At 36.1% G+C, this 15764-nt stretch overlaps 1 protein-coding gene across 3 annotated transcripts in view; it reads left to right on the forward strand.

Annotated features, from left to right (window-relative positions):
- c12.2 (von Willebrand factor A domain-containing protein c12.2) overlaps window positions 1–15764 on the forward strand; it is a 550347-nt gene that overhangs the window by 254541 nt on the left and 280042 nt on the right. For all 3 annotated transcript variants that reach the window (XM_090409563.1, XM_090409565.1, XM_090409564.1), the window contains exon 19: window positions 5912–6122. In XM_090409563.1, coding sequence (XP_090265689.1) covers window positions 5912–6122 — 211 coding nt within the window. The remainder of the gene's footprint in view (window positions 1–5911; window positions 6123–15764) is intronic.

Here is a 15764-nt window from a genome sequence, read left to right on the forward strand (position 1 = left end):
CTGCCAACTTGGCAGAGAACACTTGTTTTGCTAATCTTTGCTCGCCCATTCTGTTTAAGTGACCATACCACCTGAGATTAGCTCTGCTAATGCATTCCTGGACGCCGACAATGTCAAGTTCTTTCCTAATATTCTCTCTTTTAATATGATATTGCCATTGATACCATATCTGTTCATGCCTCTAATCTTTCTCAGGATGCCTCATATCTGCAGTCTCTAGTCTTTGGTCCAGTGTTTTACTTCTGATCCAGCTCTCAGATCCATAAGTTAAAACTGGTTTGAACATTGTCTTGTATACAGCTAATTTAGTGTTCCGACTAATTTCTCTCTTATTCCATATGAATTTATTCAATTGACTTCCTATCATACCAGCTTTGTTGATTCTGTTGTCTATTTCCATATATAGTTTACCATCTTCACTAAAAATCGTGCCTAAGTAGCTGAAATGTTTTACTTGTTCCACAGGTTCCCCATTCACAACACAGTTGACATTTTCAACAATTCTACCTATTTTCATTGTCTTTGTCTTTTTAATGCTCACCTTCGTACCATATCTATTACAACAGTTATTCAGTTTAGTCTGGGATTCTTGCAAACTTGTGGCAGATATATTTAGAAATATAACATCGTCCGTACAAAGCAAAGAGCTGACATTAACATCTCCAATTCTAATATCATGTTTAATGCCACTTTCCTTCATAATGTGATCCATATATATATAATGAATAGCAGAGAGGATAATGTACATCCTTGTCTCACACCAGATTTAACATTAAACCATCTTCCTGTACTTCCTTCAATTCGAACTGCCGACTTACAACTCAAATAAAGACTAAGTATTGCTTGATATAATGCCCCATTGACACCATATAACTGTAATGTATTGAATAGCTTCCTTTGCACCTTGTCATGTGCCTTTTTCAGTTCGACAAAATTTAAATACAGATCTTTGTTATATTCACATGCTTTCTCAAGTATTTGTTGTAAAGTGAAGATCTGATCCTGACAGCCTCTATTTGGCCTGAATCCAGCTTGTTCTTCACCAAGCTTTTCTTCCACAATTCTTCTCAACCGTTTCTCAAGTATGCTTGCATAGATCTTGCCAGGAACACTCAGTAGGGAAATACCTCTGTAATTCTCACATTTAGTTTTATTTCTCTTTTTATATATGGGTACTATTAGAACTCTACTCCAATCATTGGGAATTTGTCCCTCTGTCCAGCCTTTCTGAACTATGTAGTGCAGCCACTGTAAGACTTTTATGCCACCATATATTCAGCATTTCTGGTCGAATATTAACTACTCCTGCTGCCTTTCCACAGGAGTAGATAATATAATAGATTTAGTTTAATCCTTTATCCCAGTGAGAGCAAACAAAGTTTGCACCTGAAAATATCTTCAGGACTAAATATAGTGTTGTACTATCTTATCCAGTAAGTAGTGCAACACCAAGGCAACTCGTGGCAAAGGTGGAGCAAGCTACCAGGCACTTCTGGTAGCTTGAGAAGTGCCTGGTAGCTTGCTCCACCTTTGCCATGAGTTGCCTTGGTGTTGCACTACTTACTGGATAAGATAGTACAACACTATATTTAATCCTGAAGATATTTTCAGGTGCAAACTTTGTTTGCTCTCACTGGGATAAAGGATTAAACTAAATCTATTATAGTCTAACCTAGTGATAAATAAATTTTCAACAGGAGTAGATAATATTCGACACTTTCAAGCCGTTGATGGCTTTTTCTACTTCAAGTATGGATATGTATTCCTGACTGTATGCTGTTGTGTATTTTTTATCCTTTTGCTATCACTGCTTATTTCATTTAGCAATTTTTCGAAGTAATTACTCCATACTTCAAGGATATCTTTTTCTCCTGTTTTTGTGACATTTATCATCTCTAACTCCTTTTACAGCACTCTTTACTCCATTTCTAAGCTTCTTCAACAACCTCCAGAATATTTTGCCACCTTCTTGATATTTATTTTCTATGTTCCTGCCAAAGTCCTCCCATGACTTTTGTTTAGCTAGTTTTACACAGTGTTTAGCTTACTTACATTTGTCTCTGTATTCTCTAAGCGCACAAGCTGACTTATTTGCCAGGAACTTTTGATAAGCTTTCTTCTTTTCCTTCACTGCCTCTTTAACTTCCTGTGTCCACCATGGAGTTCTGATTTTTCTATCCTTGCAGGCAACCTCACCACATGCCTCTCTGGCTGAATCAATCAGGGTTTTACTCAACGCTTGCTACTGAATCTACAAGGTTTGATTCCTGTTCTCAAACTCTTTCATTTTTTCTTCAATTATCTTTGTGTATTTTAGTCTACAGTTCACATCTGAGAGCTGCTCAACTTTTATTCGCTTTAAAACTTTCTTACGTGTTATTCTTTTCAATATGAAATTCAGTTTTATCCTGCTCAAGACTAAATAATGATCACTTCCAATTTCAAATCCTCTGTACACTCTGGTGTCCTGCACCAGGGAGAAAACATCACTATCAACAATATCATAGTCAATGAGACTTTTCTTGTTTCTTGCCTCTTCTCTCCATCTGAATTTGTGCACATTTTTATGTTGGAACATGGTGTTAGTAATAACCAGTCCATGTCCTGAGCAGAAATCCAATAGGTATTTGCATTATTATTGGCTTTGCTCTTTTCTCCAAATTTTCTCAAAATATTTTTGTATGTCTGACAATCACTTCCTACTCTGCTATTTAGATCCCCAACAAGGACCATCTTTTCCTTTTTCATTGTGTGAGTTGCTTTTTCTAAAGCATCAAAAAATTCCTCAACTTCTACCTTAGTAGAACCTTGTGTGGGACCATAGGCACAAATAAGTCTTATTGTCCAATTCCCCATTCTGATATTTGTCCACATCACTCTACTTGAAGATTACCCTCATATTTTGTGTTAAATACTATGGCTGCTCCTTCTTTTCCTTGATTGTCATTTCCTGAATATAATATTTTGTATTTATTGTTCAGAAATATCTCACCAGTTTTTGTCTTTTTTGTTTCAGTCATCCCTATTATGTGGATCTGGTACTTATCTAATTCCCCAGCTAGCTCCATTTCTTTGCCATTCAGGCTTCTTATGTTGATAGTACCATTCTTTAACTCTGGTGATGTTGAGTTGTGAGTGTGCGTTCAGATTTTTTCCAGTAGCTGACTTTTCGCTGTTCTCCCTGGTGAAACAACGGGGACCTTGTTTAACCAAGCGATATACCAGCCGGCATGAAATTTTGTCATGTTGTACCATCATTTTCTATATTGGTTTAAGCCAATAAGAATACAATTTGGTTGGCTAAAATCACAGATTGCCAGCCCATCCTCGTTTGTTCACTATCCAGGTAGATACCCAACAGAGTGCATCACGAGAAGGTGAGGATTGGACATTAGGTCAAATGCCCTGGTTGGTTCTCAGCATTCCTTTAAAGGCTATGTGGAGGTCTCCTCTCAGTTATACAGCTTTGACCCTTAAGCACCCCATTTAATTCATTATATGATTAAGTAATTAATTTTAGGTAATGCAAAATTTGAATTAAAGAATCAGATGTAAATAAGAATATTAAACATGCATGAAAATGATTCTGGACATGCATGGAAATGATTCTCCCAAAAAATTACTTCTCAAAATGGTTTGTGTATGGTGATAAGGAATGATATTATTCAATATCACATGATTCTAACACTGTTTTTGGCTTATGTGCATTTTAATCGTAAACATAATTCTGATTCTGTAATAAAGAAAAAAAAAGGGTCTAAGCCAAATTGAATGACATAATTAATCAAAATAGAGGCAGTCACATAAAAATACTTCATGGTCTGAATATACCAAATTCCACCATACCAGAGCAGATTTCTGAACATTTTGTTTAATTTCATTCTACCAAACAGTCCAGTTTAAAGTACAAATTGAAATTACATTACATTTTATTAGCAGTCCTAACTGTGAAACCTTAAAAAATTCTATTCACTCAGTGACATTATTGCTTTGTATCATTTCTAATTTGTTTGGTATAATTTTATCCATATACAGATTATACAGTTTTAAGATTTTGGATTTCTGGAAATTATTATCATGTAGCTCTCAGATTAACAGAAAATAAGAAAATTAATGACATACCTGCACACTTCATTTGACCCTGATAGCATAATCTTTTACCTGGATATCTCATGACTGCATATAGGAAGAGATTTCCATGTGCCTTCGTTGTTGCTTAATTTTTTGATTTCTGTTTTATACTGATGAAGATCACAATACTGAATCGAAGTATTTGTAATTCATCCATCTTAATTAAATATTTTCAACTGGGTCTACATGTATTTATTCAGAATGTGAGAAAGGATCTAAATTTTATGCACAAGGAGCTGACCTCTTTACCTACCCAGTGGCTAAAAAAAATAAATGTTTAACTTTCATAATTAAATTTGTGATTGAGAAAAAAAAAACAGCTCTAAATCTTGAATGGAAGATGATCACACATTTGTTGCACTTGAAGTTGTTTACGTGAAGGATTTTGTTAATTTTAACTTATTTTATATTGAATGCAGCATTGAAGCCCAGCTAGTATTAGATTTGAAAATGGGAAGCATGCAAAATCAATACATGTATATGCTACTATAGAAAAGCAAGAATTTATTAATCCAAAAAAGAAAGATCAAATATCAAAATGACAAGATATATAGAAAACTTATATTATGCTTGGCTAGCTAGCAGTAATGGCAGTTTCAAATAGATCATCATCAGATTAAGCATTCTAATGACCATGAGAATAAAATATATCAACCATCTTATACTTTGTATCTATATTTTCTTTGCTGTAAATATGCTTCCTTAAAAGAAAGAGGCAAATTCTCTAACTTCATTACTCTGTTTGAGAAGACTAGAAATAGAACCATTTGGAGACAGATTGTACAAAGGGACCCAACCCGTCACCAGACTGATGAGATGAAGAAGAAGAAATATACTTCATTGCTGGTCGGGTAGTTAATCAGATCATCATCAGACGTAATAAGAACCTGTGTAGCTCAGTCAGTATTGACGAAGCCCTTTGGTTGGAAAGACCTTGGTCAGATTCCTGTCCATGACATGAGGAGCCGTTATCTGGTCTCCTTTGATTAAAGGTGAGTTAGCCAGTCTCATAAGGAGATAGTTTTTTTTTTTTCACCTGGAAACAAGGGTTTTTAGTCCCTCAGAATAGGCAAACCGGTCCATGAACACACACATGGATCTACAGTCATAAAATTCACACTTAATCCCTCATTAAGAGGGCTCAACCCTATCCTCTATCATCCCTTAGGATGATAGAGGATAGGGAAATAAATAATAAAAAAAAAACAGATATAATTCAGATGAAACTGAGATGCTTAACATATTTTGTATGGATACCAAAACTGAAAATAATATGTACTATTTATGATCAGTGATTCTTAAACTGTGGTTCACGACCCCTCTGGGGGTTGGAAAAAAAGATTCAGAGGATCACAGCAAACATCGATAAAAATAAGTAAATAAATATTTATTATGGAAATATTGAAATTTTTATACATCACAACCTTTCATTCTATATTCAGTTTATTACAGAAATAAACATCAAATGTCATGATTGCATGACACTATCATGAAAAATCTAACCCAACCAGTACTGCCCGGGGTTACTAATAATTTTGTCTTATGAAAAGGAGTTGTGGATAAAAAAATAATAAAGTTCTTTTAGCCTAGCATTGATGTTTTGTTGCTCTTTAGCCCGAACTTGTCAATAGTTTGTTAAAATTTGTAAATTCTCTATATTTGTGATCATGATAGCAAAGCTCAGTGTATTTGATTCATTCATTCTGATTCAAATAAATGTTATATAAAATCTCAATAAATATTATTTATTTGATTTACTCGTGTCATTAATATTTCTTAGGTTTCTTCCACCATTAGTAAGGAAAAGTTTAGACAAGACGCTTGAGAAAGCAGGAATTGAAAACAAAATTTCAAAAAATGAATATAATTTAAATTTATCATGCCATGTTAAAGATGGTGTGGTCCATATTGGTGATTCCAAGTTTGAAATATTTCTCCCTGGCGATGGCATTGTAAAAGTTCCTGATATAATTTTCTATGATAATCCTCAGGTAAGAAAGGCTTTATTCTCCCTCATTTCACACACACACACACATGCACATGACTATCATTATGTAATAATCCTTCAGGAATGAGAGGGTAATTTTTTATAGTGGATAGTTTATTGTAGTGAATTTATTTAGCATACCTCAAATTAAAGCTGACAAGAAGTAATATTATAGAATATTACTTCTTGTCATAGAATGATGGTATAACCTGACAGAATTTCATGCCTGCTGGGATGTCACCTGGTTAAACAAGGCCCTAGTTGTTTTTGCCAGGGAACCAGGGCAAACAGCGAAAAGTCAGCTACTGGAACAAATCCTAAAACACACCCCAACTCAACATCACCAGAGTTCAAGATTAAACTTTTACTTTTTTTTTTTTTTTTAAACTTTTATCTCCTTGCTGTTCTTCAGTGGGGTGAGGCCTCTTGGACTTGAATGTTACCAAAACAGTCATGCTTTATTTCTTACAAGAAAGATCTCATATTACTTTCCCTTTTTTGATAATACTCATATCTTGAAACATGAAGAGAGAGATTTCTCCTCTTTTGCTGACTTATATCTATCTTTTCCTGGTAATAACACATCTCAGCCATTGCTTTTTCACCTTCCAAATAAAAATAGCCATACTTTTCTCTCAAGATGCTATTTTTTTTTCCTGCATAATTGTAGACACTACAAATCCCAAGTAGATGTACTCTTGGAATACTGCTCACACATTTGAGTAGTATTCATCTGAAAACTCCCTAAAATGCTTAACTAGATTTTCCTCTTCTTGATAGTATGAAGTTATGACTCATTACTCTCTCATAGACCTGTTAATGCATTATGCGTCTTCTGTAGGTATTTTTATGAACAAGGTTCTGCTGAACTGGCCACCATCATTTCTCCACTTTTTTAGATTAAGAACACAAGTAGCTGATAGTGAATATCTCTTTATTGTCCATCTTCAAGTGTTAATAAAATACATTAACTGATTTCTTCTTTCTCCTTAATCTGTTGTCTACACATGGCACTGATGTTGTTATAGGTTTTGCAGCTTTTTGCACACTTCTTCTTTTTCTCTTCCACTCATGGTGGGTTGAGTTCCTCAAAATTTTTGCCATTTCTTTTGGTCTGCTGTCTTTTTATGAAGCTCTATTACTGTTTAAGTGCTTTCTTTAATGTTGTCAATCCATTTCTTTCTTGGTCTTCCTCTGTCCTTCAATTCTACCATTTAATAATATGTTTGGTAGCCTTTCTGGATTCAGTCTTGAAACATTTCCAAAACAGCTTAATTGGCTCTTTTTTAGTGCTGTAATTATTGTTTCTGTAAAGTTAAGTTCTTCTCTAACTTTTTCATTTGTTTTTCTTTCTGTCCAGTTTGTTCTATTGATTTTTCTTAGGCATTTCATTTCGAAAGCATTGAGTTTATCAGTTTCTTTTTTTCTTAAGATCCAGCATTCTGAGCCATAGAGTACTGTGAGAATTATCTTTGTTTTATATATCTTTAATTTGAGTTCTTTGCTTAATCTTTTATTGTTCCATATTTTTTGTAGTCAGCCCATTGTTATCCATCCATTATTGATTCTGTGTTTGATGTTTCGAAATAGTCTAGATCTTCAGTGATCATTGATCCTAGGTAATTGAACTGCTTTATTTGTTCTATATTATTGTTTCCTATTTTCATTTGGATTGCTTTTCTTTTTCTTCCTATTACCATTAGTTTTGTTTTACTAAAATTGATTTCCATATCATATTTGTTACTTGTTTGATGCAGCATGGGCAGGATATTTTCGAATTTTTCTTGGCTGTCTGTAGTGCTAACTGTGTCATCAGCATACTTTAAATGTGTTATATTTCTTCCATTTATGCATGCCTTCACACATCTGTAGTCCTTCATCTACTACTTATTTTTGGTACAAGTTGAATAAATATGGTGACAATGGACAGCCTTGCATAACTCCTTTTTTAATTGCTATTTGATCTGTTTCTATGTTTTTGTAATTCACTATTGCTTGCATTTCTGAATAGTAATTCTTGATGCAATTTAATAGGTATTTGTCGAACTCTCTGTTTTCTAGAATTTTAATGAGTTTGGCTCTGTTTATCGAGTCAAAAACTTGTTTGAAGTTGATAAAACAGCAACAGAGTTTTTTTATTTTTCTCATAAGATCTGCCAATCTGTTTAATGTGAAAAGTGCATCTATTGTGCTTATACTATTTCTAAATCCCATTTGCTCTTCTTCCATCTGTTCTTTATAGGAATGTTTAACTCTGTTTTGAAGAATCCTGATGAATATTTTATAGTAATGGCTTAGAAGGGTGATAGGTCTATAGTTAGTGCAGGATCTGACATCTTTTTTGTGGATGGGCATGATCTGGCCTGGTCTCCATTCTGCTGGTAAATTTCCTTTCTTTAGTATTTCGTTGTATAGTTCTCTTAGGTAATTTATTATGCTTTCTACCCCTTTTTCTAGGTTCTTTTTGAATGTTGTCTATGCCTGGTGCTTTATTATTTGTCATTTGTTTGATTGCTCTATGTATTTCTTCATTTAGTATGTCATTTGTGTCAGAGGTTTCTTCTGGGTTGAAGAAACTTCTGACACATCTTGATCTATGTTTTTTCTTCACTGCAAATGTTTCTTTAAAATGATTATCCAAAAATTCTTTTATTGTTTCATGGCTACTTGTTGTGGTTCCATCTTTTTGCAATATTGAAACTGGGTTGGGTGAATATGTTCTAGTTATCTCTTTAACTATTTCAGAAATGGTCTTGGAGTCATGTTTTTTGTATGCTTCTTCACATATTCCTTTTTCTTCTAAATATGTGATTTTTTCTAATCTGCATTTTTTGTCTATTTTTTTTTTCAAATTTTTGTATAATATTCTATTTTCTTCATTATCTTCTTTTGAGAGGTTAGTTTTAGATATTCTTTTTTTCTCCCATAACTCCAAAATCTCTGGTGTAAGCCATTCTTTATTTACTCTTGTATGGTAGCCCGGGTGTTTTGTTACTGTTTCTTTAATAATTATCTTTACCTTTTTTCCAAGACTCCGAGACGGTATCTAAATCAGGATTATTCAACTTTTCTTTTAATGTTCTCTGATAGTTAGATCTTCTCAAGCTATCATTGAGTTTTGAGATGTCTATCTTCTTTTGTTTTTGGTGGTTTATTCTCTTTCTTTTGAAATTGGTTTTTAGTTTGGCTGATAGTAGTTCATATCTTTTTTTAATGTTTTAACATTTTGGAAGGAATGTTTCCATTTCTTATTAATGATTATATAGTCTATACAGTTTTTGATTTCATTGTTTGGTGATGTCCAGGTGTATTTATGTTGTGGCCTGTGACAGAATAAGGTATTTGCAATTAACAGTTGATTTATTTTGTAAAAATTAATCAGGTCCTCTCCTCTCTCATTCATTTCTCCATGAACAAATTTTCCCATTACTTCTGCTTTATCTTCAGAGTACTGACCGATCTTTGCATATATATAGTGTATACTGTCATTGGCAAAATTGGGATATCTTGGATTTCTTCTTGCATTAAAATCAGGATATCTTGGATTTCTTCTTGCAGTTGTTCAAGAAATTGGCTATATTCCTCCTCTTCATGTTACTGGTCTGGGACATAAACTTCTATTATTTTTATATATATTCCTTTTTCTTTTGCTTTGAATCTTACTGAGATGACTCTAGAGGAAATTGGTCTTATATCAACTATTGAGTTTAGGAGCCATTTTATAATGATTAGTGCTACACCTTCTCTGTGATGTTTATCTTTTCTTCCTGAGTAAAATATGCTTGCGTTTTTTATGTTGATTTTTCCCTCACCTGTCCAGTGGGTCTCTGCAACTCCCACTATTTCCCATTTAAACAGTTCAAGTTCTCTCTCTATAAGTTTTAATTTGCCAGGTTTGTACAACTTTCTGATGTTTATGGTTGAAATATTATCTATGCAGTTTGCTTCCCACATTGCTGTCTTCTTGCCTACTCTGTGGGCTTGAGTTAGGGTTGTCGGCTCTCCCATATGCAGTAGCATTATTTCTGCTTCTATTTGCTAGCTGATTCATCTTTAAAGATTTTAGGCAATTAATGCAGGTTTGCCATTCCTCTGCTGCATACCTGTTGGTCTGTGGGAGGTATTTCATTCCCCCCACCACCACCACCCATTTCTGGGAGGCATTCCCCGATCTGCCACCTGGGGGGACGCCGTTTCTAGGGGTTACAGGTGTCCCCCGAGAGGCTTTTTGCACATTGGTTTTTATTAAAAGAAATTTATGATTGTTATGATTTGGTGATAGAAGAATTCCTCATTGTCCTGTTCTGGATAGCATTAAGTTTTTTTGTTTAAGATTTTTGAAGTACCATCCCAAATGTGAAACAGAATTCTAAAGTTGGATGAATTTAGAAATTATATAGCATTAGGAAATATACTATAAGATAAGTCACCTGTATACAAGTGTGAGGAAGAGTTTTTAATGAAATAGGACACAGAGGTTTTGATGGCTGAGGAGGCCATAGATGTGATGTGTGTTCATGACAGGAAAGGTGAGGACTGTAATTCAGCCCAAAGAAAGAAATATATTCTTGACTGGAGATCTTTAAGATCTTTCTTATCAGAAATAAAACAGGAACTGTGTTTTGATAGCATCAAAGCTGGCTAGGTTGTCCTCAATCCACTGAAGAATGGCAAGAAGATCCATTTTTAAGACACTGTTTATGGAGGATGTTGAAGCTTGCATCATTTGAGCACTGCGAGGTTTGTGAAGAATAGGAGTGAAGTGTATACTGTCATTGGCAAAATTGGGATAGAATTTGAGAAAAGTTCATAATATATATGAAGAAGGAGCAAATGAAAGTACATAGCACTTGGTAGTGTGACTGCCTCTCTTCAGAAATCTGAAGAGAGACAGTCACATGACGTATAGTGGATCACTAATAGGTCTCCAGCTAACTAAAAAGTTGGTTGTTAACTATCTCATTGTTTTCAAGAGGATTGGGGTATTGGAAATTGGTTCAAAAATGACCAATAGGAGAAATATGGTGCTGTGAATGAGAAAAAAAAAATAGTGAATTTGGCATTCTATATGAGCCATAATACAGTATAAATGAAGGGATGAGACTGATTACACTCAGTCAACATGATGGGGCTTACTTTGCCTGAATATGTCTTGCTTGCGAAGTACACAGATGTTCAAAAGCTAAGGACAAACTACATTTTCATGTGTATATAAAAAAAATTTTCATGACTACAACCAAATGTGGATATAAATTTATTGCCAGCATACTAATAAATTATATTACACAAAATATGTGTTATAAATTTTACACAAATTGAATCGAAATACGTTTTTGGCAAAAGTTTTTTCAAATTTCCTAAGGACGTAGTTAAGAAATTAATGTAGAGTGCTTTCAGAAAACTATACGGAGAGACATTTCAGTGTGGAATATGTCCATCCCAAATTGCGATGCAGCTCTCACTACATTTTACCATGCTTAGCACCAAGTGATTCCACAGTTCTTGAGGCATTCCTCTTTCAGAGCAAGGTTTATTTTCTGGAGGAGAATTTTGAGCAGCAATGTGTCTCGCTGTTGCATCTGAAACGTATTGGGGTTGAGATCTGGGGAATGTGCTGGCCACCCGATTTGATTATTATCTTTGGTCTCCAGAAGTATCTCCACTACTCATGTACAATGTGCCGTGGCATTGTCATCTATAAGAATGAATTCTTTGCTTACAACACATGCAACAATCAAGCATGACATTGAAGAACTTCATTGTGATATTGTTCACCAGTCATAGTTCCTTTTTTTTTTCCCAGCACTTGTAGCTTGGTGCATCCATTAAGCATAATGCCTCCCCACACCATGACCCCCTCCCCCACCACTGTATCTATTATTACTATTACTATTATTACGGGCAACTCCAGGGAGTCATTAGACTCATCGAGGGAGGCCCCACATCATATTCATCACAACTATTTGACATTCATACAGTATCTATCATACCTCGCCATAAACTCATTCACTGTCACAGCATCCACCACAGACTCAGGGAGCGCATTCCACTCATTCACTACTCTAAAAGTAAAGAAACCAGCTCTAACACCTTTACTAACCACACTTTTGCCCAGATTCCATGGATGTCCCCTAGTCCTCCCACAACCAGCCCTGTTCTCAAAAATATCTTCTGAATTAATTTTATAGAAACCCTTCAGTAATTTGAATGTCTCAATCATATCTCCCCTTCTCTGCCTATGAACCAATTTTTGCAACCCACAAATCCTCAACCTGTTCTCATACAGTTCATTCCACAGACCTGCTATCATCTTGGTCACTCGCCTCTGGATCCTCTCCACCTCCTCTCCATCAAGAAGAAACCTAGGTGACCAAATCTGAGCACAGTAGTCTAGATGGGGTCTTATCAAGGCTCGATACAGAGGAACAATAACCCGCCCGTCTCTGCCTGTCAACGTATTCTTCAGCAACCAAGTGATTTGATGAGCTGTTTTGGTCACTTTTGCAATGTGTCCCCTAAATTTCAATTCCCTATCTACCAACACTCCTAAATCTCGTGCCTCATCAATTTCCTGGAGCACGGTTCCACCAATGCAGTAAACTGCCGCCAATCTTTTCACCCCAAAATGCATAACCTTACATTTTGCCACATTAAACTGACACCCATTCTCCTTAGCCCAGACCTCCAATCTATCCAAATCATCCTGCAAAATTTTGACGTCATCTGCATTCACTATTGCCCTACCCAACTTCGCATCATCCGCAAACAAATGAACTGTTCCTCTCAGATCATTTCCTATATCATTTATGAACAAATTAAACAGCAGTGGTCCAAGAACAGATCCTTGTGGCACACCACTAGTCACAGGCCGTCTTGTGGACTCTACTCCCGAGTAAACCACTCTCTGATATCTCTCCGTCAACCACCCTCCTATCCATCTTACCAACCCTATGTCCATTCCCATATGCTGCAATTTACTGATTAGAATTCCATGTGGAATCCTGTCAAAGGCCTTGGCAAGGTCCAGTAGAATCACCGTAAACCCATTACCCTCATCCAGTTCAGCCGTCACTGTGTTATAATACGTGAGCAAGTTACTGAGGCATGACCTACCCTTCACAAAACCATGCTGTCCCCGATACAGTATCCCATTTTCTTCTATCCAATCTTGTATTTTCCTCTTGACTATTTTCTCTAAGACCTTGACAATGATTCCTGATATGCTAATCGGTCGGTAATTTACAACAGCAGTCTTGGAACCACCTTTATGCAGTGGAACTATTTTCCCCTCTTTCCACCCGCTCGGGACTAACCCAGACCCAAGACTCAAATTAAACAAAATGGTCAAGGGTACTGACAATTCTTTAGCTGCTTCTTGTACAACACGGGCTGGTATACCATCCAATCCCACAGATGTATTGACATTGAGGTTATGCAATAGACTACTCACCTCCACTTCATTAACCACAATTCCCGTATAATCTACTGGTTTATTCGTTTCTGCAATGTCACCACCTGGATGATATACTTTTGCAAAGTGCTCACTCAGTAACTCAACTATCTCAGCTGATTCAGTTACCTCCCTACCATCGGCATTCTTTAAAATCAATCTGCCATGTACATTTTTCCTTTTACTTGCTACATATCTAAAAAACTGTTTAGGATTCTCTTTAGCCTGCATGGCCAATGTTCTTTCGTAATCCTTTTTTGCTTTTCTTACCACACTCGTCACCCTTCTGGCTTGTGCTTTATACCGTTCATGTGCCTGCCGGTCACCCTTCTCCTTAAATTCCCTCCATAGTTGTTTCTTTTTTTGCAACTCAAGCTTAATGGTGTTATTCATCCATTTAACCCCTACTTGATTTATTATTCGGACTCTAGGTATACAGTCAGCCATTGCTTCATGCAAGCACTTCTTAACTACCTCCCATGCACTATCAACTTCTAGTCTTTGCAGTTGTACATGCCATGGCACTGAACCAATCAAACTCCTAAGCTTGTCATACTTTCCGAACCGATAATTCCACATGTACCCTGTCTTAATTGAAAATTCTGCACCTTTAGCCACCTCCCAAGTTAAGACCCTATGATCACTCTCACCGATTGGTGGCAATGTGGTCATATTTGTTACAGCCAAATCCTCAGATGTAATTACTAGGTCAAGCACTCGCTGACCCCTAGTATTTTCCATTACATGCTGTCGCAGATAGTTATCCCTTAATAACCGCATAAAATCCAGTTCCTTCCTCCCGTGTGTCCTCTCCTCACTCCAATCAATGCGACCATAGTTGAAATCTCCCATAATAATCACCCTCCTTCCACCCATTTCTTCTATTTGCTTGTGCATACTGTCACCACCATCTTTTCCATCACCTGGTCTATAGCAGCACCCAATTGTATATTTAGTTCTGCTAGCCACAATCTCACACCAAATGGCCTCAAATGTGCTCTTTTCTCTATCCTGCAATTCAACTTCTATTCTCCTTGGCTGGAGCTCATCAGCTATCATCAACAATACTCCTCCCCCCATTTTATTCTCTCTGTCATTCCTGAACACACTATACCCATCACATTCAATCCCACTAGTTATATCATCTACAGTCAGCCATGTTTCACTAATACCTATAACCTGTGGTCTGGAAGTGCCAACCATGTCCAAAAACTCTTCCTTCTTGTTCCTAATACTCCTAGTGTACATGAATTTAAGACCCCCATTAGCCCCAACCCTACCTTGATGCCTTATATTAACTATCCCACTCAGATTTGTTGTCCTTATTTGCTCTGGCATATTATATTCATTCTTACATTCAACTGCCTCCATAAGGACTGTATCTCTACTCCCCCCCCCCTAACAAATCTAGTTTCCCTGAATTTGCACATCCACTACATTCAGCAACGCTTTCTCAAGTCTTCTTACACCGTAACCATTCAAATGCAAGCCATCCATCTTATATAGATCCTTTCGCCCATCAAACTCACTCCACACATCCACAAATTCCACACCACTCGTCATACATAACCCACGCATAAAGTCATTTGCAATTATAGCCCTCCTTTTAAACATTTCACTGTCATCCCGTGGCAAAAGACTAATCATTCTAACTCTCTCACTCTTTTCTTTTGCTACCTCAAACAATTCATTCAGGTCTTCTATCATTTCCATTTTATCTCCTTTCAAATCATTCGTACCTGCCACAACAATCATTTCTTTCACCCTTTCCTTTTGCTCTCTAATAGACGCAGTTACGTCCTTTATGGTCGCAACAGGTTGGTACGATTTTGTCAAATCCTCTACTAACACACCTCGTACTAACGAGTCTCCATACAGCACTCTATCCTTCATTTTGTTCATGTTCACATTCATACGTCTATTTTTCCTGTCATACCTTTTATTATTGGTTGGTTCATTCAGTCTACTTTTGTTCATGCACTCTAGCTGCTGTTTTGCTCTTTTGTATCGCACTATTCAACAACGCGATCTCACTCAATGCATCTATCTCATCTTTTTTGTTCTCTGAGAAACCATTTATACTATCATTCACACTTTCTACATTCACACTCTCACAATTTTCATGTACAACCTTGCCGTTTCTTGTCATATCCCTATTTCCTTCATTCTGAAGGTTGACAAAAATATCACACTCAC

This window comes from Typopeltis vanoorti, chromosome 19 (assembly GCF_054136105.1).
Source record: "Typopeltis vanoorti isolate ZY-2024b chromosome 19, IOZ_Tvanoo_1.0, whole genome shotgun sequence".
Taxonomy (NCBI): Eukaryota; Metazoa; Arthropoda; class Arachnida; order Uropygi; family Thelyphonidae; genus Typopeltis; species Typopeltis vanoorti.